Here is a 24752-nt window from a genome sequence, read left to right as displayed (position 1 = left end):
CCAGCTTATGGACAGACAAGAAAGTACCGACACGACCCGAGTAGCTCACCACTCCTACACTGTACACACAAAGACAAATGTGGACGAAAAGAGATTGCTGTATGGGGTTATTGTGCTTGAGTCTGTTGCTAATGCCTCGGGGTTGCCGGTGGGCATGTAACAAATGCATAAGTGCTGCACATACTTTGGTGGCCTCACCAGTTGCCTAGCGACACCTATTGATTAGATACACATAGACTTTTAATAAGACAGTAGTCATATCATTACTAAAAACTAGCTGCGTTCTGATCGATATACAGTAAACGCGAGTCAAGTCTAATCGACGGAGAGAGAAGATCAGACGTTGCCTGACGAGTCGACACGGCAGCTCTGCATGACACATGCAGCGGTGAGCGGAACAAAACACCACACTTCAGGTAGAATACACTCGTAGCTATTTTAATTACCTCTCAAACTACCTAAATTAGTTATAGATATGTTTAGTTTTACTATCGGGTCACTCATTACTGGATCCGCGAGCTGCATGATACTGGTATAATAGATTGCTCGATCGGGCAACCAGCAGGTGAGGCTTCATGGCCCGAGCTAAATACTAGATGGCCCCGGGCCATCGGGCAGTCCTTAATGTCGAGCCCTGTGTAAACATTCCTATCTCTGACAATGTGAATGATGTGCTTTCAAATGACCCCTGTAGTCAGTATTTACATTGTTTACCAGGGCAAAGGGTTTCTTTCTTTTTGGTCTATTTCTAACTTCTGTGGTTTAGGGTTTAGACTATGGTTATGATGCACATTTATCCTACACTGTTTCAATCTGAATGAGCTGTCGTGCATTTTGAAGTGTGATTGTGAACTAGTTAACAAAGCAAGGCATGTGGAGTTTATAGAAAGCTACATTTAAAAAGGTGCATTGTGTCGTTTTTGACAACCGTTAGCAATATGGAGCCAGATGTTCACAATTGGATCACCAGTTTTTTAGTTAATATGGCACATATTAATGCAGCAACAAAGGCAGTAAAGAAGAAGAAGAAGAAGATGTAGGTCACACTGATGTAAACAATGCACTTTAAAGAATCTGCTCTGCAAGCTTTTATGGTGGGTAACAAATCATACCAATATAGTTTTAGCTTGTTGACAAGAAAATACCACAGCATACCTTTAAAAAACACTTAACGTAATGGTGCAGCATGGGTTAATGGGTTAATGTTTTAACTGGACCTTGGCCCAAAAAAAATGTTCACTTCTCTAAGTAGCACTTGGAAAGAATTGGCTTACATAGGAATAACAATGGTTTGGCTTATTAAAAGCTAATCTGGCTGCAAAGTGTCAGCTATACAAAATGTAATAGTGTCCGTATGACAACAAGAAGCCTTTGAATGTTTACGCGTTTCATGGAACCGGATAGAACCTGGGAGTGTGTTGTTACCTGAGCAGGGGGTGCATGTGAGGGGCTCCCTGTCTGAGTGGGAGCCGGCGCTGGAGCCTCCTCCCCCGGCTGGGGTGCCGCACCGGGGGGCTGCAGATGATGTGAGGAGCCATCTGCTGGCGGGAAAAGCTAAGACACACGATTGCAAAATAAATCAGCGGGGTATTTTTGTTGTTTAACAACACACACACACACACACACACACACACACACACACACACACACACACACACACACACACACACACACACACACTTTTGAAGTCATGTCCACTACAAAAGGACTCACCTCCATATTCTCGGAGCCATCCTTCACTCTGGGGGACTGCAGAATGGACATGACAGATTGTCAGGATTAACAACATGCAATACTCCTTTTATCCCCCCAATGTACAGACTGATGTAGGATTGAAGGAATTTGACACAACGGGACTTCAAACACAGGGTCAAACTGAAATCACCGTTTAGAGAACAGACAGTTACATCCCGCACCAAGACATCAATTGAGTGTGAAGAAATGTTGGAGTTTAATACGAACAAGAGATCTGATCAGGTGTCTGGTCTACTTATTCTCATTAGTGGTCCACTCATAAGGGTTTATCCAATTGCTGATGGCAATATATGTGAGGAGGACAGAAACATAATGCATATAGATTTTTCTGGGGTTTTTGTATGGTATAAAATGCAGCAATTAAATAATATTAACAAATGAGACAAAATTGGCTTTATTTCTAAGCGAAAAATGAATAAATAAAATATAACATTTATTCAACACCGTGAATTCTGCACTGTCTATGTACTTTCTTATATTAAAATAATTATAATTTAAGATTAAAACAATTAAACTAAATGAATATCCACAGGTTATAAAAAACTAAATTAAATCCAAAAACGACGATATTCTTTTAAGAACTTAAATGAAAGTAAATGAAATGACTAAACGTTTAAGTCCACTTGGCATATAGAAAATACAAAGTCAATGAGTGGAGCAGCCTTCCCTTGTGTTGCCTTAGTGAAATACTTTTATAAACAATAAATCTCTGATGCCCATTATTGGTCTACGCCGGTTTCAGTTCTCCAGATCATGATCGATTCTTGGATTATTTGCTCAGGGAACCTAAACTTGTTCTATGATGATGCATGAGGGAGAATACATGTTCAGACTAGAAGTCCTACAGCACCATCTGTTGGCCGTAAATAGGCATGGACAAACACATAATATAGGCCTAACAAGTTAAAGGAGGTGACTGTATGGAGACACAGGCATGCAGAGTCTCACCCGCAGAGCCGCCACAGCAGCTTTGCCCTCCTCGCTCTCCTCGTCCAGCTCGTCGTCGCTCCACTCCCAGCTGCCGTCCTCCGTCTTGTGGAGACGGCCGCTGGAGCCGGGAACACGACGGACCTAAACAGAGAAAACAATTAATGAAAAGATATTGACACATTCATACCAAGCCTCTAGGAAGTGAGCCGGGCGGTAAAGTGCATTTTAAGTAAACAAAGGTTTACTTAACAGTACAAACATTGAACAGCCCTCATTTTTATCATTAGGTCCTCAAAGTTGTGAGGCGCTAAAAGTCAAATCCAGAGTTACTTTCCCTAATTTCCCATTCATTAATTTGACTGAGGCGACACGGTGCGTGATGGAGCAGATTGAAGGCAGGGCTTTAGGAAATACAATGCACATGTTTTCCTTCATCCAGGTTTTTTTGTACTTGAGTCAGGCCATATTTGGCTTCATGCGACACTGAAAAACTTTTATAGGAATGAACAAGGCCCCGCTTCTAACGCTGTAACCAGTCCTCTTTATACACCCATGGTTCCAGCTGGGAAATGGCCTAGACACAATAACATAACAATTAAACAATGGTTTAGAGACTAGCGTGCATTCATATTAGTAAAGACAAACCTTTTTGGATCGCTCCGTTATTGTTGGACCTTTGTGTAGAAGACGCTCCTGCAAGTACTCGTTGTTCTGTAACAGAAAAAAAAAAAATGTCTTACTGTCAAGAAACTCTGTGAAACACAAAATATATATTTCAGTTTATTTTAATAACAGTGAAGTACGGCTCACTTTGGCTTTAGTGAAGAATTTATGCTTCAGCAGCTCGGCTGCAGTTGGTCTAAATAGGAGAGAGAAGACACAAGGCTCTTCATTACATTCATTACACAACTGGGGAATCTAACGGAAAGAAAACAAGCACCGCTTTAATCTGGTCAGGGGAGAAGAAAAAAGGCATGAGGACTAACTGACCTTTTTTCTGGATCTTTCTGTAAACACAGAGAGAGCATCTTCCGGAAGGACTTGCCATACTTCTTCACCATATCCTTGTCTGTGATGCCTGTCTCCAGACAGGGAGGGTCGTTCTGCAGAGTCAGCATCAGCACCTGCAGGCACACAGAGGTGGGTTTCAGTCAAATGATGTTGATTCATAAAGGAGTCAACTTTTATCAAAAACAGGAAGAAATGGAGTCCAAAAGTTTATTTGGAAATAAACGCATAATGTCTGGTTTCCTTTAAATAGAAAAGAAAACCAAAAGATTGAGTTTGGTGGTGAAGAGAAGAGACGTTGGGTCGTGGAATATGGTAAATGCAGGCAGGGTTTCAGCATCAGTTCAAGAAGTTTGAATAAGGAGCCAAATGATCTGCAGTGGTCCCCTCTTTTATTAATCAAATGGACAGGAATCGGCAACTAGCTAAAGGCTAACATTGGCTTATTTTTTTTTTTTCTTTCCCTGATAATTAAGATAAAGATATCTTAAATCCTTAATCTGGAAAAACTATAAACTTAAGAATGACAATGATTTAAAATTGTATCGAAGCAAAACCACTTCCTGCAGATAAACACTGACAATTTGGTCGCAACTAAAAGCGACCAAATGAAACTGTCAATTTTCCTTTCCTCTGGGTATTAAAATGGTTGGAAAATGTGGGATAATGTAAATTCATAACTCAATAACATTTCGAAGATAGGTTTAGTAATTTTTAGACATTTAAACGCAGACATTTTACATATCATATCTTAAGGACATTAGCTTTTCCAGCCAGTCACTGCAACAGTCTACAGTCTCTTTCCTTGCGTTGCAAATGATGTCTGAATTCATCTTTACTGTAAAACAAAGCTAAACATTTCAGTTGATCAAGCAGACCGCTGTAGCCAGCAACACTAAATGTGAAAGTAGATACCTGACATTCAGTAAGATACCAGTGCGCGCACACACAAAGTTACCTTCATCGGTGGGTATTTGTGATATGGTGCAGCCCCAGTGGCCAGTTCGATGGCTGTTATCCCGAAACTCCAGATGTCGGCTTTGAAATCGTAGCCGCGGACCTGCGGGTTAAAAACAGAAGCGAGTGAACAAAGCTGCCCAGTCATTCTTTCATCACCGAGGTTATCAGGCATTACTGAGAGAAAACAGATCTAGGAAACAAGCCTCCTTTACCTGCTCCATGACCTCGGGCGCCATCCAGCACGGCGTCCCCACAAACGTCTTCCGGACCTTGTTCCTGGTCATGTCTCCTCCAGCTGATAGAAAGGCACTCACACCGAAGTCTGGAGAAGGATTGGGAATGTATGAGAGGGAGAAAAAGATGAGGAAATCCACTTCAATATTTAGACTAGTAATCTCCCACAAAAAAGGCCTGTCATTTTACATTTACAGACTGAAACAATGAGGACATTGTCCGTTAAGCTAGATACTGTACCAACATTTTAAACTTACAAACAGAGACTGTCTACAAAGGGACTTCAAGCTGTAACTAAGCAGAAGCACAGAAAGAAATATGGTCAAATATATATATATATATATATATGTACCAGCAATTTGCACAAAGCCATCGTCACCAAGAAGGATGTTTCCAGCTTTTAGATCCCTGTGAAGGAAGACCAAGAGAATCAAAACACGAGATGCAACAATTATCATCGTGATCACATTTACACACATGTGCATTTCTTGTTAAATCATCGTTTTGAGACAATATCAGTAGGTTTATTTCTAAAAGACGACAAATGTATTGACATATTAGAAAGAAATGTCCCATCAGTTTTATTTGTATAAGGTCTGATTACTTTCATATGTTATTTATGTCACTTTAAACTGTTACTAGTCTTCTAGCCATGGTCGTGTACTTATTTGTCGATGTGGTACTTCTAAAGGAATTCTGATTCTATTAAGACCATTAGGAAAAACCCAAGAAACATTTATTTATATTATATTGAAATTAATTGGGAGTTCTTAAAATTGAATACACACACCTTTACATTTGTGTATATAGACACTAATTAATGGTTTAAAATAAATCGATTGGTATTGACATAGTATTGATAGATAATTCATCTTTATAATAGGCCTTAAAGAGACCCTTTTATGCTTTTTCAGGGTTTGCCCTTTCCTGTTGTGTGTTATATGGTTTGTTTTGCCTGTAAATAGTCTGTTAAGGCTAAAATCCTAATATGTTCATGGTTATACTTTATAAACATACAACGGAAGTTTCAAGTAAGGCAAAGTTACAAAAATGTGTGTATGTGTGTTCATTCTGGTTCTTAGTAGGAATGAATCAGCAGACAAAGGGGAGTGGTGAGGCTGTGCACCGTGACTCAAATTAACTCTTCACTCATGTGCTCGAACATGTACCTTTGATCTTCCCCATTTTAATCCACCTGATTTCTGTTTGCAAAAGTATGCACAAAGACGGGAATGGATTAGCCCGGCCTCAACCTTTCACAAGCCCTCTTTCTCTCCTGCTTAGGTATAAGTGAGTTAGAATCAGCAGCTGCTCTCTCCGTCTAATGAAAAGCTGCGCACTAAATGCAATTAAAACATCAGCAAATCAAGTGATAATTGGACTTATCCAAAGAGACACATCTTGATTTTTAAACTATGACCAAGACAGTTGAAATGAGCTGTTCATTTGAAACAACTTGACAGTGAGGCTTTTTTCTCAGCAGGTAGTTCAGTGTTCCTGAGCGGGGCATTTATGCAAAACAAACCTGTTCAATTATACATTTACACTGTATTAAATATTGAAGCAGCGAGTTCAAGCCACGCGCTTATATGCAGAGATGAAAGTCTGAGTGAGCAGAGGGAGGAGTGAGTGATGAACACAGAGTGCAGTGATAACACAGCGGTTGTGTTGCAGCCTGCACACACATCATCAGAACTCACCGGTGAATCTGCCCGTTTTTGTGAAGGTACTCCAGCCCCTCCAAGACTTCTTTCAGGATACTGGCAATGCTAGCCTCGTCCAACACTCCGGTCTTGTGCTCGCCGCGAGAGATGATATGCTTGATGATGTCCAACACTGAGCCTGAGGGAGAGGCAGAGGATCCGTCATAAATAAGGCTGATGATAGGAGGAGGGGTTCTCCAGTTTGGCGAGTAGTTCAAATGACTGGCATTTATCTGGTGGTGGTTCGTAAACAAAACTAAATCCAAGTGAATGCAGCTTAAAGAAGGGATAGGTGATATTACTATTTTTATGTAGAGCGTCAAAACTTTATAAAAATGTCTCTCTGATGGAAATGTTTCTATATTGTTTCAATCCCAATGTTGAAATCAACAAACTAACTTTATTACGGCAAAATGTAGGCAATTTAGACGAAGTTTAAAATTCTAATCGTGGCTCGAGATGCGCGGTTTGGTTAACATGTAGAGGACACAACTTAGCTCTTACTTCTGTTTGGCTACACAAAGTTTGATACACACCAAAAACCCTTATCTAAAATGTTGACACATGCCGGTCCTCTGTGCAGGAATATTTTGAGTGCAGGCTATTTGTTGTCAATAACTGTAATGTGAGTTTTTCCTTTCTACATCTAACAACACACAGAGATACGTTTCCAATGTTTTGTTTATGAAACCTTATGTATGAACAGTATCTCTGTTATATGACATAAAGTGTTAACAAAATAGTCTGAAGTGCAAGTTACTTGTGGGTTGGGTCCACAATCAGTATAAAAAACCAGTGCTGCATTTGACAGCTGTTGGTGATTTATATTGCCTCTATCTTAACAGGTATATTTAGATAAGATAAGGCAATGACTGTATCCATTGAATTTTTCTTTAGAGTTTTGCCTGTTTATTTGCATTTATGATCTTAATACAAATGATTATGTCAAGTCAATTCCCACAGGAGTATACACAAATTTGGATTTAGGTAGTTATATAGATATAAAGATAGGATGTAAACATTAATGTTATATAAACTGTACAACATTGTAGCTGTTTTAGAATGATCTCAGTGTTACGTCAAGTCGGTTCGTGTAGCCCGTTATCCAGAATATGTCAAACTGCTCTCTGGTGACTTACCAAACCTTTAGTCAAAGTTCAAGCTGAGGATCATTTGTGGTCTTTTCAAAAAACTAGTAATGAGGTATGACAAAGAGAATCAAAGTCACGGTGAAGATAAGAGTTAGCCAAGTCAGAAGCAACCGTTCTTGAAAGCACTAACCTCCACTGAGCAGCTTCATCACCAGCCACAGCTCATCCTTCACCACAAAGGAGGTATAATAAGACACGATGTTCGGGTGGTGGCACTGGCTCATGGCCTGGATCTCTTTCTGCACGGAGGAGGAAGAAAGGGATACACGGTCACACAGGGAGCTGTTACGGTACAAAGCAAATCACTAACCAAATATTGATGTTATACTTCAGCAGCTCCGTCACGCCGGATCTCAGTGTCAATCCTAAAGCAGGAGTAACAGAGACCCAGACGGCGGAGTTACCTGCATTACATCACCACTAAGCCGTTAAGACATGAATGACAAAGGTGAAGTCCAGAGAGAAAGGGCGATGTAAAGAAATAACTCAGATAGCGTATATTGCAATGACACTATGTGACAGTCCTTTGAAAGCAACAATGGAGCTTGAATGATGAGAAATGAATATTTCCCTTATGAGAGGCAGAGTGTAGGATAAAGAGGGAATGTATTAGAGGACATTGAATATAATATCTATGACAATGATTGAATTAGTGAATATTCACCTGAAACTAAGAATTGCTTTTGTTGGATCAGAACTACACTTGTTTTTTTTTATATCCTATTTTCTTTCAAGTTATTTGTATGAAAGTGCAGGATATATAAATATAAATTTTGGGTCATTACAGACAAGGACTCATGTCTGTTATAAATTATTGTTTATTTGTAGTAGAAGTGTGTTCTTGAGGCATTGTCAATGTTGTGTTCGACTTAATGGTTGTTGACTATACTTGATTGTTAAGTAAGAGTAAGTATGACCTTATGAGTGCGAACCCCAGGAAGAATAGCCGATGCTTATGCTAGTGCTAATGGGGATCCTAATAACAAAAAGAAAAAGGTCTCACTACCAGGTGTATTTTGTTGGTTTAAATAAATCTTACACACTCAACCTTTAAGTTCATGCAAATTAGTTCCACTGTTGCAAATCTGAAGAATATACGCTCAAAATGTAAACAAAGTAAGCTATTTATATAATGATGTCTCTATTTGATAGAGACATCATTAGATAGAGGCATCAACCAGAAGAGATCCAACTTGTAAAAAAGTAGCCATATCTTTAATACTTATCCTATTTATGCCTATAACTGATCAGTGTTGTAAATAATTATTAGGACTTGTGCTTCATGGTATTGTTCAAAATAATATATAATTTAAATTTGCATTCACAATCTATTTGTATTATTGATTTGACTCAGTTTTAGCACTTGGTGGTTCTTGTGGTATCAAGCTTTTGATCTGTCCTTGACTAATCTAACCCCACACCACTCCCAACAATGTGACGTAAAGAAAATCTGGACTGCAGATACTGGCTCACAAACTGACACAGGTCCTTACCAGGAGCTCATCCATGCTGGTTTGACATTTCTCCAGGTTGATGCGTTTGATGGCCACCTTCTCCTTTCTCGGCTTGCAGTACGCTGCCTGGACGACTGCAGTGGCTCCACTCCCTGAGAACAACATAAAGTGTGAAACCCTCTCACTGTAGGAGCCTTCACAGCCTGAAAGCTCAACTAAATGTGTATGAGAATCTGCTGAATTTGAGTAGTTTCTATTATCGAGGACTAAGGAATTGTACAGTATTATACACTACTGTAATATGCAGTCTTAACTCTTTTGATCAAAGCCATTAGTCACGGTACCTGGACTAAAGCATGAATGGCTCACTGTAATCCGTGTCCTACCTTCAGCAAAGAGCACCACCCTCCCCAACTACTAACGACTCTTAACGCACTACAGACTAAACGCGTTAGCTAGCCGTTTAGCTCCATGCTAACTTGCTAGGCAGCCACCACAGCTCGCCAACGAGCAGAAACCTAATTAAATAATGTGGCCTTGCTATATGGAGACTCTGCAGAGCTGTTAACCTTCCTGCCATGTAGCTACGGGCTGGAACTGGCCTTCTGTTAGCTAAAGACATGCAATGCTACTCGGCTAGTTTGGCTAGTGGCAGCCGCTGTAGAGACAGGGGAGGCTAGGGTGCTAGCTTTAGCAAGCTAAGCTACTCACCAATCACCTCATTGAGTTCGTAGTCATCCCTGTCGATGGTCCAGGATTGAGAGGCCTGGTCGTCTGCCATGGTGTCGTTGTTTGAAATGTGTAAACACTGCTTCTAAAGAGGAACAGAGACGCTGTCTGGAATATTATATTTGTGGTTACTCCATTCGGCTCCGGTGATGCTGGCTGATGCTGTTCCGCTGACAACTCCTACCGCTCTTGTCAACACAACCTTACGCACGACTGACGCAGTGTGTTACGTACGAACTCAGTGAGAGCGAGGGACGGAGACATCGCCATGTTGAGTGTGGCAAAGTCTGCTAAAAGTTCCTACAATTCGGAAACACGATACAAAAAAGGTTGACGACAGTAATAAATGGATATTCTTATGTTCCTCTCTTGCAAGTGTGCTGAGTATATCCAATAGAGGGCGCTAATGCTAGATACATTACTTTTTGAAGGGGATAATTTAGATTAGTCTTAAAAAGTATATAGGAAATACCATAGGTGGGAGTCTTGTTCTGGTCATTTATTCAAGTAAAATAGCAATGACAAGTAAAGGCATTGCATTCAAAAAGTGAAAATGGTATGAATTATGCCATTATTCCAAATTATGTCAGTGTCGTACTACATTTACATTTAGATAGATGTTATAGCTGGGCGAGGTGGCTGATCTTAATTGTTTTGTATGATGCTGTGTAGTAGGTGGTCTATCACGCTTGATTTTATTATACAACCGTTGTATTTTTTTAGGAAAAGGATAAGTAACTAAGCTACTTTTCAGGCTAATTGAATCCTTTAATTTCCTTTTTGTAATTCGGAACGTAAAGCGTCAATCATGCAGTATTCATACACTTAAGACAGTTGTTTATTGTCTTTGTATTTATTGTTTCCGATGTTACTTCCTCTTTGGGCTTTATCCTTTTGTAACCCAGGTATTGCATAATCCATGTCACTGACTCAGTGCCATGAGACTTGAGGATGTTTTGGGAGAGGCAGCAAAGGATGGTAGGGTTGGTGATTAGTGAAGTTAATGTAGAAGGTTAACCAGGTTTGCAGTAGATGGCTGGTAGTTCATCTTTATTTTTCAAAGTGATTCAAGTATCTAAATGACTTTTTTACCTTTTGTTGTGTTGTTATCTGTATATTGTGGGCAATAAAAGGAGCAACATTTCTTTTTATATACCTTTGCTTGTCTACTGTTTAGAACCCATTGACCAGTTCATCTCCTTTTTCTTTGTTGGGTATTTAATGATTTGGACCCGTGAAAGACAGATCACTTTTTGAAATCAACTCAATTGAGTGCCATTGTTGTAACTTCAATCATCTTTTGTGATAAACCTGTATCACACACAGTGTGTTATATTGCATCCCATAAAGCTATTAAACACTGGGTAGGAGTGTGTTAGAAGGGCCTGTTCTTACTTGTTGAACAAGCAGAGAGACCCAGCAAAGGCACAGACTTCACCATAAAGTTAGTCTCTCACCATTGTTTGTCTGCAGTGCATTGAAGTATTTTGTGAGACATTTCATGCACTGACACCATATACTGTAAGGCTGATACACACATCTTTGCTGCAAAAGGTCATCTCCTGGTCTACCAAAAACACATCGACTAGTTTTGCCATGCAGATGGAGTTCTTTGTTCTTCTGCAAGACCTCGGACAAAGACAAGGATTGCATACAAACTAGTCAGAAAAGGGACAAAAGCCAAATGTCCTGTTTGAGATTATTGTGCAATAAAGTAGTCTGTTGCACATGTTTTCCTGCATGTTTCTCTGAACCTTGTGGGGTTTGTTGTAAGTGGTCAGTCTTTGCCCGGAAGCTCTCCCCCTGATGCTGCATTAAAGCTCACTCATCCTGATGCTGACAGTGCGCTGAGGATAAGCCAGGCCTGAAAGGGAAGTGCTGAGAGCCACAAGAGCCCCAACACAGCAGTGATTGCAGTGCTATTATCCTGCCAAGGCTAAGCTGCACATGAAAAGGAGAGGAGAAAAAAAAAATCATCTGTCCCATTCAGTGTAACCAATATGCTCCAATTCACTGTGAACTGTGTGTCCGGGCAGCTAGCCAAGTCTGCTGTGCAGCCTTCTTCATCGTGTTTACCTTGTGTTCAAATGAGGAACAGGTGCCTGCATAAAAACACAACACAGCCAAAGCCATAGTCAACAGGAAGTGCTTGGAAATGTCCACTCCACACTATATGAGTATTTATTAGAAAACCTGATCTTATGGGCGGTTCTCAGGTGAACTTCCCCTCTTTCTCACATCTAGAGTTTGGGTGAGGAACTGATACCTGGAAGTGTTTGACAGAGCAGCATTATAATAAGGCTTCCTTACCTGTCAGCAGGTGCTCAGAAACACCAGTGTGGCCTGCTTTAACTGCTGTAAGTCTATGTTAAGACTAAGGTGTAACCTAACCTGTTGTGACATCAGTAGGGCTGGCTTGTCAAACCGGTGTTGGAGCTTGCAGGCGTGCTGACATTATTCACTGCCAGGGAGAAAGGTACCTGTGTTGTCCTAACACTCGAGTTAACCATCCCAAACTCAAAGTGTCCTTCACTCATCGCGCACATGGAAAGAAGGAACAACTTTAGATGATCAAGTAAAAGGAGGACTAAAATCTAACTGTGTAAAAAACCGATACAATACAGAAAGCATGGAAACGAACAGGATTGAAAATAAAAACAACGGTAGGACGCTTTTTTTGTTTGATTTTGCTAATTGAAGTTTGTTCAAAATGGTGTGGAAGTAAATTGCAATGGGTGTTTATAATTTCTTACATTTTAAATGTTTGCAATCAACACTTTGATAGAAACTGGCTGAATTAAGATCACATGCAGATGCTTAAGATTGGTTATACTGTGCCAAAAGGTGTGGCAGCCTAGTTGTTTCACCTGCATGCTTCAAAGAAAAGTGTTGCTCACAGTTGAATACAAACAAACCCCTACTGCAAACACTGTTATCGAAACGGCTCACATTTCTCTCCTCAGAATTAACTGTGTTTGTAGAAAATGGCCGGTTTATTAGCACGCTTTTTAACCCTCTTGTTGTCTTCGGGGGTGGGTTAAAGTGAGTAAATCAGGTTAAATCACAACACCTGACAGTACCGCTATGTCACCACTGGATGGATCCCGAGAGTTAAAACACAGGATCCCAGTTCTTTAATTATAAAGGAACATTCTCACTTGTTCTTTTGGCAGTTGTGGATGCACAGTATTAAGCAGTAACTTTATACCACGCGAAAACTTATTAAAACCATTGTTAAAATGTTATATAATTTGTTCAACTTTATCAATGATGAGATGGACTCACACACTTTAAATATATGATGTATTTCTTTCTGATGAAGCTAACATCAGTGACATGTAAACTGGGATTATTGCCCTGATGCATTGCTACATTTTGCTAACGTTTCTGACACTACAAACTATTTTAGGAAATAAGATAAAGTCATTAGGTTTGTATTCACTATAGTTCTACAATTAAACTACTTTGACCGGCCCACTACACCTTTAATTTAAATATAAGTTTTTGTTTTAGTAAGGTATTTTTTTGTGGTTTGCGGGGGCCTATGAACTTTGAACAAGTGGATCGTTTATTAAAATAGACCTATTGAGTTGGATCTTTTATTTATTATTGTATATATAGTATAAGATTGTATTATATATTTTTTGTTCACATGAAGTCAACAATAACTTAACTACTGTTTCTAACTAGCTTGCCTTTAGTAAACCAAACTGTAGTATTATATAACGCTTTCTTTTTTTTAAAAGTATTTGGTAGTTCTTATAAAAATTGGGTTCCCCAACACACAACTAAACTATAGAAAATCCTTTCATTATCTTCCCTGCCTGGATATTTTTTCACTTTAACTATAGGGTCTTTGGTGTTTTCAAATTGCCGTCAAAATAGGTTAACTTGTTTCCCTTAAATGTGCTATAAAATTACTTGAGTATACCATCATTTAGCACAAGCTGAATGGAGGTTTTAAACCCCCTCCTCTTGCCATGGTGTGTAACATTACACATGGCCGCTGCCTGGCTCAGCTGACAGATAGAGTGAACTTTGAAAGGGGCAGCCTGATACACGCCCTTCCACACACTGGTCTGTCCCTTTGGAAACACAGTCCATTTGTATCAGCACCTCAGGGCAACATGAGCTGCCTGCAAAGCCGACCCAAACTCAGCAGATCTGAGGAATTACTGCGCTATGCCAAAAGCCAGGAGGAGATACAAATTAACCTAAAGCTATTAGGTATGCTGCACTGCAAATATTTTAAGGATCTTTTAGTAACAGATGTGACCCATCCAGGGTCAAACTACATGCTTTGTTGTCACATATCTCAGCTTGTTTTATTGTGTAAGGCTGTACAACTTTGCATGGTAAAGGGCTTTTAATCAGCCAGATTTGTTGCTTGTGGTTTCGTAAATTCACATGCAGTTTTCCGATGAGATGATTGTAATCAAGAAGATAAGAACAGTTTAAGGTTTGAGTTGAGTTCATTGAGTAAATGGGTTTGAGCTGAGTAAGTTTGCAGAAATGAAGTGTTTAATCTTATGGATTGTACTCTCTGCTACTCTGTTAAACAGGTCTGGAGAATGATAGGGACCTCCAGTTCCTCCTGCAGGGGGGAGACCTCCTTAAGGTCCGCTCCTCATCCTGGAAAAAGACCCGCTACTTCAGACTCATGGAGGACTGTAAGACCATGTTCCGGGAATCAAAGAGAACCTTCAAGACAAGCAAGACCTGTGAGTGCTGCTGCAGTACCAGCTTCCCACCTTCATGTGTGTGAGACACACACATGAAACTTGCACACATCTGTGTGGTGTTGTGGTGGACACGTGTCCAAGTCTTATTTATTTATACCTTTTGTGTCTCCTGTGCTGAGACAAGTATGACCGTCTTTTCTCAGATGAGATTTTTCCTTAATGTATTATAAAAGTGAAGGAGTGATCACAAGGCTATAAAAGACTATGTCTAAGAGTCCATTGTATTATCAGACACAACTGTATTGCTCATGATAGGAGGGATATGTTTTGTGGGTGTGTTTATCAAGATAGGGATTTTTTTTATAGTGTTTGAAGGAGTGGTTGTTATGGCTCTCGCTATATGCCCTGGATCACATCCACGTTTTCATCAAGTCTCAGTTTGATAACGGCAGTAAGGTGATGTCTTTTTTTTTTCTATGGCCGCGTGTAAAGCAGCTGTTAAATTGCAGGTCCTATAAGCTTGTCATGTGACGTCAGTAATCTGCAAACATCAGGTTTTTGTTTACCAAAAAGGCTGGTCTGCGGTACCTGAAGACACTAAAAGTACTTCCCTTTTCGTAGTACAAAATAATATTGTATAAGTCCTATGGCAGAATATTATTTTCTAAATGATATCCTGGAATTTTCTTTTATTAATTCGTTTTTTTGTCAGGTTTCTATTATCTAACAGGTTAAAAATAATTTGGCGAAGATGTTCTGCATGTAGGGTTTCTAGCCAAGTCTAATTCGAGACCCCTGTCTATGGTTAGACTTTTCTACACAAAGATTGTGATGCCCTCATTACCAAAAGTACTTCAGATTAATTAAATGCTTAATAAATAAGGTGATTCTCATACAATTTCCATTGTAAGATAAAACTCTTTCTTCAGTTTTGGTCGATGAAATCTCAGCGGTGCGAATGGGACGTCAGTCAGATGGCCTGAGGAAGAACACGGAGGAGAACGTGGAGAGCCGCTGTTTCTCCATCATGTTCAAGGGCCGCCGCAAGAACCTGGACCTCATCGCTAGCTCCGAGGACGAGGCCAGGCAGTGGGTCGACAGCCTGCAGAAAATACTGTCTAGCATAAACAACCTCAGCACCCAGGCGAAGATGGAGCAGTATCCTTTTGAAGTTACTACAGGTTTGACTGTGGATGTTTCTCTGTGGTAAATGAGTTGATTGCAGACAGAAAGATGGCGTTGTATCCTTACATGACAAACTTTTCAGTTGGATCTTCAGCTGCCTCAGGAAATCGGACAAGAACAAAGACGATAAGCTGAGTCTCTCAGAGCTCAAGAACTTCATGCATCTGATTAACATCGAGGTGGATGACGACTACGCTGAGATACTCTTTGAGGTGATGCCTTCGGATATTTTAAATTATTCAGAAAAAAACAAATCTTAAGTAAATATCCTTAGGAGCCATAAAAACATTAAAGGCCTCACCATAGTGCCCATAAATAGATAAACATTTATAATTTAGAGCCACCAGGTAGAGTTGGCAGCACATGTTCTCTGCCTTGTCTTGGCTGCAGACCATGTATGAGTGTCAAAAATACTCATTACATAATCTTAAAACAACAAATGTTTATGATTATACCACAAGGTAACGTTATCAATGTGGATAAAATACTTAAAAAACTATTCCTGTTAACGTCTTTCCATTGTTTTACTAATAAGATCCCTTTTTACTGCATTCATAATACATTTCCATATTACAGAAATGCGACAAATCCAATTCTGGGTACCTGGCCGGAGAGGAGATCAAACATTTCTATGACCTGTTGACTCATCGGGAGGAAATAGACGTGATCTATGGGGAGTACGCTAAAACGTCGGGCTTTATGAGTCCTCAGAACCTGGTGGACTTCCTGAAGAAAGAACAGAGGGAGGACGCAACGCTGGCTGATGCACAAAACATAATCCAGAAGCATGAGCCAGACGAAAATGGTCAGTACCTCATGTGAAATAAGGGCTTTTTGTTTCAGGTGATTAGTTCATAATGAGGAAGTCAGTCGGCATCACAGCTCTGCTGGATTTCCTGCTTTACATACTGCTGGGCTCTGATATTATGGCTTCTAAAGTGAAGCTATGTAGTTATTTATCTATTTAAATTGTGGTGACTTATGTTTCATCTCTCGGGAATGTGATTGGTTTAGTTTATTTTCATTACATTACATTTTATTTCAACGTGACTTGCAATAAGTGCCTACCCAGCTAGAAATATTTGGTTCTAAAAACATTCTGAGAATGTTACAGTCATTGTTCTAGGAAGGTTTTCAGCGGGAAGTTTTTGTTTGGTTCCCAGAACGTTCTTCTGAAAGGTAGGATAACGTTCTCTAAAAGAATTCTTAAAATGTTTGGTGATAACATTGTTAGAACATTATGCCCTCCTATTCTTAAAAAGTTTTCAGCAGGAAGTTTTTGTTTGGTTCCCAGAATGTTCTTCTGAAAGGTAGGATAACGCTCTCTAAACACATTCTTAAAATGTTTGGTGATAACCTTCTTAAAATGTTTTTGAAAACATTGTTAGAACATTATGCCCTACTGTTCTTAAAACGTTTTCAGCAGAAGCTTTTATTTTGGTTCCCAGAATGTTCTTCTGAAAGGTAGGATAACGCTCTCTAAAAACATTCTTAAAATGTTTGGTAATAACCTTCTTAAAATGTTTTTGATAACATTGTTAGAACATTATGCCCTACTGTTCTTAAAACATTTCCAGCTGCAAGTTAGATTTTTTATGTTGCCAGAATGTTATTATTTTAGAGAAGGATAACATGGTTTATGTTAAAGAAATTATACAAATGTTCTATGGTAACAATTTACTAAAATATGTTTACATTATTTGAACATAAAGACATAATATTCCTGTAATTGTTCAACTCAAAATTCCTGGGTAAGTGGACTGACCACTGTGGTCATTAGGATGATTATGATAGTTTACTTAACTATTGGAATTTGACTATTAACACATGTAAAAGGATGACACGGAATCAGCTGGTGAAAGTAACATTTGTTTATTAGAAAAGGGGAGCTGGGAGTGGAGGTTGGTTATGGCGGCAGTGGGAAACAGTTGTTCCAGGGTGGGTAGAGAGGCCTGGCTGGTCTTGGGAGTGTGGAAGGCCTTGGATTCCTCCTGGGAGAGACATAAAAATGACTGAGGCAAAAGCAGGCAAAGTTGTCAAAGAATATGCTGGTAAAAAGCTTGAGTGGCACGCAACAAACCGTTCACAGCAACAATCCGGCAGGGAATGAGTGCAGGCTGCAGGCTTTCATAGTGTGGCTGATGAGCAGGTTGCAGGTGTGGTTGATTGGAGATGGCTCCCAGCCGTGTAGAGCAGACCAGCAGGCACATCCTTAGTATGTTGCAGGCAAAACACTAACAGGGGTTTCAGGGACGGGCAGTGACAGTCGGTCCGTTCCTCTATATATGCCTGTCGGTCTCAAATCTAAAGGGTGCAATAACGATTTTATCCAATATGCATAAACAGCGGACACTGTTTATACGCAGCCTCACAAACACACACCACGGCAGCACGATAGCTTCTAACAGTTAAGAACCTACTACGAGACACACTTTATGAGTGCAGACAAAAAGTGTGCTCTCTTTTGCTGATATTTTACACTCTGATATTCCTGATACTCTTGGGCAACATACTTCGTCACTGATTTATAGAGGTGCATGTGGAGTGAATATTGGCCATGCATAAATTCGTTATTATAACGTCTAACTTCATCTGTCCTCAATAGCGCTCTACATCGTTTTTATTAAGAAGCTTATACAAAAAATGTAAGATGTCCTATATAGAGACGATAATAATCCACTACGTTCAGAAATTCTGGGGAACGCAAAATAAAACGTCCCGCTGAAAAACATTCTAGAACAACGAATGGGTACAACATTTCTACCTGGGAACTGCACACATGCACCAGCAACATGCATATCTGCTTACAGCTAGTTAATAACAATAGATTAAGATGATATAAGTTTGTTTTTTATACAGAGAGAAAACAAAATATATATAAGAGACAATCAGATTAATATATATAAATAACAATACCACATTATTCAAACAACTAAGCAAACAGTTGATCATATAATTAACAGCTATAAATAATAAAATACAGAACGTTGACCATGAACCCGTGTTAAATATTAAGCATAAGAGAAAAAAGGAACGTTTTATACCAGAAAACGAACATAACTCCACAATGAAAAACAATTAATTCAGAATGGTTAATACTTTAGGAGATGTAGAATATCTTCATACATCGATCTATCATGTAACATCTGACGGGACACGTTTTATAAAGAACCTCTTTAATGTGTTACCCACACCGTCCGAAACACATCTATAGGAACGCCAAAACGTATCCACCATTTGTGTCACTATCACATTTAAAGGAAATTTATAAACACCTTTCTGTCATCTCAGCCTCAATCACATCCTGAACATTTTTCCAGATGTTGCTTGGAGAAATATCTTCATAATTGTTATCATGTAAATTAAGGTATTTTTATAGCAAACGGCTTTCTCTCATGNATTGGTTCTAACAAGGTTTTAAAGAAATGTTTTAATCTGATGTTCAAATAACCTTTTTAGGATGTTTATTTGTTCAAATAATGTTCCTATAAGGTTTAAGGTTACTTAAACCTTATAGGAACATTATTTGAACAAATAAACATCCTAAAAAGGTTATTTGAACATCAGATTAAAACATTTCTTTAAAACCTTGTTAGAACCAATAGGTAACGTTAAACAAAAGTTGTGAGAACGTTCCCCGCTAGCTGGGTATGCTCCAATTCAAACACTGAGTAAGTGCATTGAACAAATCAATGACTGGATGTGTCAGAACTTTCTCCAATTAAACAAAGATAAAACTGAGGTAATGGTTTTTGGAGCCAAGGCAGAATGTATAAAAGTTAGCGCTGAGCTTCAGTCTGCAATGTTCAAAACAACAGATGGAGCCAGAAATCTAGGTGTAGTCATGGACTCTGACCTGAGTTTCAACAGTCACATTAAAACAGTTACTAAATCAGCCTGCTATCACCTAAAGAAGATGTCTAGGATTAAAAGACTAATGTCACAGCAGGATTTGGAAAAACTTGTCCATGCTTTTATCTTCAGTAGACTGGACTACTGTAATGGTGTCTTCACAGGTCTCACTAAAAAATCCATTAGAAAGCTGCAGCTGATTCAGAACGCCGCTGCTTGAGTACTCACTAACACTAAGAAAGTGGATCACATCACTCCTGTTCTGAAGTTTTTACACTGGCTTCCTGTGTGTCAAATAATTGATTTCAAAATACTGCTGCTGGTTTATAAAACATTGAATGGTTAGGCCCAAAATACTTTTCTGACCTGCTGTTTAATGATGAACCATCCAAATCTCTCAGGTCTTCAGGGACTGGTCAGCTTTCTGTCCCCAGAGTCAGAACTAAACATGGAGAAGCAGCGTTCAGTTATTATGCTCCAAATATCTGGAACAAACTCCCAAAAACCTGCAGGTCCGCTGCAACTCTTACTACTTTTAAATCAAGGCTGAAGACTTTTCGTTTTGCCGCTGCTTTTAATTGAACTATTCACATCTTACACTGCACTGTAACTTTAATTCATCTATTTTTGCTTTGAATGTTTATTTTATTATCTTTACTTTTTAATGCCATTTTCTTAATATCTTTCATTTTTGTAAAGCACTTTGAATTGCCTTGTGTTGAAAGGTGCTATATAAATAAACTTGCCTTGCCTTGCTTTGCCTTGCCTTGCCTTGCCGCGGTCTTAAATGTTATATGGCCAGTTAAACATTAATGGATGTTTTTACAAACTTGTGGCGCAGTACTTTTGAACCAACACAAAGACACTCATCTCTTATTAAGAGGAGCTCCCCTGCAGTCACACCCTGAGAACTACCTAACAGTCATCAACATGGCAGATTTCGGAGAGATCCTGAAGAACATTGGAGAATTTGGTTTATTCCAGCAGATCACTTTGATTGCACTTTGCCTTCCAAATTTCCTGCAGTCTTTTGTCATGGCAAGCTTTGTATTTATTGAGTCGGATCCAGATAGACACTGTAACACGGACTGGATCCTTCGGGCAGACTCTAACCTGACCACAGATGAGCAGCTGAACCTGACTCTGCCCCGAGAGGATGACGGGACCTTCAGCAAGTGTCAGATGTTTGTCCCTGTGAACTGGTCTATTGGTTCCATCAGGGAGTACGGACTCAATGAGACCAGAGGGTGCCAGAATGGATGGGTGTACTCCAACATGCTGTACGAAGCCACCATAGTTACTGATGTAAGTAGCTTATAGTAGTGTATTCAAGCAGAATTATGATATTAAATTAACAAATTAACTTCATGAGTTATTTAATTGAAACATTTATGTGTTTATTTTTAACAGTTTGATCTAGTTTGTGACAGAGCTAACTTGATGGAATTGATACAAGCAATGTTCATGGTTGGCGTTATTTTTGGTTCCCTCATATTTGGACCTTTTGCTGAATCGTGAGTATTTCATACAGTTAAAAAAAATGAGTCTATGATATGAAGAATAATTATCAAACTGTGATCATCTTAATGCTAAGTCCTTTTATGCATTGATGAAATGGCAATTATTCACTGTTCAGTAACAGGGTCTACTGTCTATCCATAAAGTTGAATTTTCTTCTTCTTTTTCTCTTGCAGGTTTGGTCGCAAACGATCAACTCAAATTTCAGCAGTTCTGTTGTTCATATTTATTGGAGCAGCAGCACTTTGCCCCAATGTTTACTTGTATTTAGTGTGCCAGTTCTTTGTTGGAGCAGGAAGTGGAGGATATCGAATCAACTGTGTTGTACTGTGTATGTATACTGAGTTCATACATATTTAGAATAAGGACGAAACCCTAACTGTTTATAAATCTTAGGTATATTACCAAAATATAACATAACCCTACCTTCAAACACAAAAGTGACAGGATTTAATAGGGTTGGTCTGCTGTGACGCTATTAGCGTTAGCATGTCCGGCTAAGCAGCCCACCACTTAAAGCATGAACAAAGCATTAGCAAACAAAGCCAGTGAGGACACCATTGACAATGTAGATTACCTTGGGGTTTTGGGGGTGAAATTGTATGTATAAAAGGAGTTATTTGTAACCAACACTGCAACACACAAGGACAATACTGTCACTTTTTTTCCAAACGAAAGATTATGGAAGCTGACTTTTAACCTACAGGATAAAGTGTAGCTTTTCGCTCAGTTGTTTACTCAGCTTCAAATTAACTTAGCCATCAACTGCATATTTAAAGGGTTCCCATTTTAATTATCGGCTATGTAGTGTTTTCAGCCAAATCATACTGATTTTAGCAACAGTAACAGGAACTATAGCCGCGTTCACACCAGTTCACCAGAACTACAATATATTTGCGTTCACACCAAAAAGCCCCAGGAACTAAATTAGTTCATCAGAACCTTTTTACCCCCTTTTCCGTCCCTGCTAGAGAGCAGGGACTTTCGTGGGAGAAAAAGGTTTCTATGTCTGATTGGCTGGGCGGAATGCAAACCACGCCCCGTAAAACTCCCAAAAAGTTTTGTGAAGCCGCCATTTTATTATCCTCGTGTTGCATTATTACATTAGCATTAGCTCAGCGCAGAAACGCAGACTAACTTATGGCAACACAAAAGAAAACATGGGAGCGGTGGAGATGAGGAGGTGTCGGCGTTCTGGCGATTTACTCGGAAGGCTTCAGTAGAAGCTGCTGGGAGTCCCAGCAGCTTCTACTGAAGCCAGTCCCCAACTCCAGGGACTTCCGGCTGGGGATTTTGGGCGGGATTTTGGGCGGCATTATACGCCGTGAAGTTGTTTGCGGCCTGCCAGTAAACCCAAAGCAGAAGAAGAAGAAGTGACGTCAGCGGCTTCATTTGCCTAATCCACCCCCAGGAACTAATTTCGGTGTGAACGCGATCTGCTTTAGTTCATCAGAACTAAAAGAGTTCTGATTACAGCGGTGTCTACCGTTCCTAGGACTGTCCGGTCCAATCCGGTTAAAGGGTCAACTAACAATCGGAGCCGCGGCCGATTTTTACTAACCCAGCTACCGCAAAATGTCGATGATGCGGAAGTGTTCTCCTGATAAAAAAATAACGCTAAAGAAAACGAGTTTCGTGAAGTCCTATTAAGTAACCGATAGCCGTACGAATTCGTCGGGGTAAGGTACCTTGTATTTTTTTTTCACTGACAGAGCTCGGCCAAAGAGTTTTGAATGGACTGGGGTCGGAAATTCGCAAACACAAGTTTTGGAGCTAGACAAAAGTCGCGTTAGATCTTGTGCGGGAAGTTTTTTTGTCAACTGGTATGGCAGTTACCTTTCTTTTCGACCACTTTTGTCAATAGAGTAAAGACCAAAATCCTGCAATTTTTAAAAGGACGGTAGGTGAGATCAAATATAAAAATTTGTAATTAGTTATGTACGATCTTTGTAGAAGAAGATGATACGTTTACGTTCCATATTTTATTTTTTTTCCAAGTGCGGACTATGTTGCACACAAGTCAGTAATATTTTCTTTGTATGTAATTGTATGTATGTAAACTTATAGATCATTATCAGGTGGAGTCTAATATTACAAGTGATGAATCATTTATTTATTTTTCTAAATTTTAATTTTTTGAAACGTAGAATGCTAGGGGACGTACGGAATATTACTTTCGTTTTATTTTAGACCAGTCACTCACTAACCTTTTATCAAAACTTACGGAAGGAAACAAAAGGCCGAAGAAAAATAACCGTTTTAGACACCGTCTTTATACATAACATAACGGGTTGACACAATTGGGATGTGTGTTTCGACATATGTTTAAAATTGTATAGTCGGGAATTAAAGTGACTTTTTTTTCGCAGACGAATTTTTCGGAAATTGGTGTTTCAATTCGGTTTATTCGCATAAAACGCGATAATAGGCGAACAATATTCCTTTTTACTAATACTGAAAGTTTCTGTTTTAAACATTTATGTACTGTATTATTATTTTTACCTTTTGTTGGTAAAGTAAGAATGACGCGTTTTTCGTTTTTTTTGTACTGTATTGTGTTACCTGATAGTTTTCTGTGGTCGGGCAACATACAGATACACACTTTTATAAAAACAAGTAACAGTAATAACAGTGTTGTACGTTCAACGTCATTTGTGTTGAAATATATACACTTTTGAGATTTTACTTCCAACGAAACTACTAACCGTACCATTGTGTGAACGTAAGTACCTAGGTCACGACATCTTTTCACAAAGAAAATTGTTTTGTTGTCCATGGTCCGTGAATTACCTAGAAGACCATGAAAAGGTGACGTGAGTCCATTATATAATATATTGCAGTAAATTCCCAGTAACAGAATACTCCGGGAACCCATGAACAAGTTTCCTCAGCTAACGCTAATTCCGCGTTTAAACTTTCTGTCGATCACCACATACTCTACAAGTGACTTAAACCTGTACCCTTATAAATAACGTAATCTTACGTTCGGTAGAAGAAGAATAAAAAAAGAATAATGGAAAAGGTTTGTCTCCTCAGACTTTGTCACGCAACCCAAACTACCGACGACGCGCAACGCATTCAGTCGACAACTCCGCACGAGACCACACACGCGCACAGGCACGACGAATTGCGTTCGGCGCCGACTGCACGCACTCACATATTTCGAGTACGCTTTCTTTGGTCCTTTTTACGGTCGAGCTTTATCACATTGTAACAATATGTTTATTTTTGTTACTTTCGCAATATTGTTCACATTCTACCGAGTGGTCATACATCCTATTGTTGATGACGTTGACTCGACGACACTATTCAACTCGGCTCAGAGGTCACTGCAATACGCATCTATGATTCTAATGGTGGTCGGTCCTTCGTGCAGGGTAGACGTCGTTTTTCGACTCGCGGTGTGGTACGAGGGTACTAGAAAAAACTACGCGGTCTAAGGTGAGGTCAACGACGTTTTATCGTCTGTTAACAAATATATAACGTCGTCAGTTTATAAACCTCACAAAACTTATGACATCTTGAAATTGCATATATGGGTATTCCGCGCAAAGTGTTGTTCATGACAAAGGGTGTTTCAAAGTACTCTTG

General features: G+C 39.4%; 2 protein-coding genes across 2 annotated transcripts; one reads left to right on the top strand and one right to left on the bottom strand.

The window, feature by feature from the left end:
* Positions 1-194: 194 nt before the first annotated feature.
* LOC104963180 (serine/threonine-protein kinase OSR1-like) lies at positions 195-10221 on the bottom strand. Its single transcript, XM_010791741.1, has 14 exons — positions 9907-10221; positions 9235-9347; positions 7872-7980; positions 6588-6729; positions 5240-5295; positions 4866-4975; positions 4652-4753; positions 3676-3809; positions 3496-3544; positions 3331-3396; positions 2704-2826; positions 1714-1749; positions 1426-1554; positions 195-215 (listed from the first exon to the last, which is right to left on the bottom strand). Exons 1-14 carry the CDS (start codon positions 9974-9976, stop codon positions 195-197), a joined length of 1260 nt encoding a protein of 419 aa, XP_010790043.1. The 5' UTR covers positions 9977-10221.
* Positions 10222-12291: 2070 nt separating this feature from the next.
* LOC104963179 (1-phosphatidylinositol 4,5-bisphosphate phosphodiesterase delta-1-like) lies at positions 12292-16613 on the top strand. Its single transcript, XM_010791740.1, has 5 exons — positions 12292-12587; positions 14487-14645; positions 15536-15764; positions 15874-16003; positions 16368-16613. The coding sequence occupies exons 1-5, from the start codon at positions 12554-12556 to the stop codon at positions 16611-16613; spliced, it is 798 nt and encodes a 265-aa protein (XP_010790042.1). The 5' UTR covers positions 12292-12553.
* Positions 16614-24752: the final 8139 nt, after the last annotated feature.

This window comes from Notothenia coriiceps, unplaced genomic scaffold, assembly GCF_000735185.1.
Source record: "Notothenia coriiceps isolate Sejong01 unplaced genomic scaffold, NC01 NC01_scaffold00035758, whole genome shotgun sequence".
Classification (NCBI taxonomy): domain Eukaryota; kingdom Metazoa; phylum Chordata; class Actinopteri; order Perciformes; family Nototheniidae; genus Notothenia; species Notothenia coriiceps.
Note: the sequence above shows the minus strand (reverse complement) of the source record. Positions and strands in the feature narration are given on the sequence as shown.

What these genes read in the sequence shown, in the direction of transcription:
- LOC104963180 (XM_010791741.1), bottom strand. Translation starts at nt 9,976, where the DNA reads ATGGCAGACGACCAGGCCTCTCAATCCTGGACCATCGACAGGGATGAC. An exon ending in CAGAAAGATCCAGAAAAAAG is followed by an intron (nt 3,545 to 3,675) that starts GTCAGTTAGTCC and finishes TCTCCTATTTAG; the next exon opens with ACCAACTGCAGCCGAGCTGC. An exon ending in ATGGCTCCGAGAATATGGAG is followed by an intron (nt 1,555 to 1,713) that starts GTGAGTCCTTTT and finishes CGTGTGTCTTAG; the next exon opens with CTTTTCCCGCCAGCAGATGG.
- LOC104963179 (XM_010791740.1), top strand. Translation starts at nt 12,554, where the DNA reads ATGGAAACGAACAGGATTGAAAATAAAAACAACG. An exon ending in GATTGAAAATAAAAACAACG is followed by an intron (nt 12,588 to 14,486) that starts GTAGGACGCTTT and finishes TCTGTTAAACAG; the next exon opens with GTCTGGAGAATGATAGGGAC. An exon ending in ACGCTGAGATACTCTTTGAG is followed by an intron (nt 16,004 to 16,367) that starts GTGATGCCTTCG and finishes TCCATATTACAG; the next exon opens with AAATGCGACAAATCCAATTC.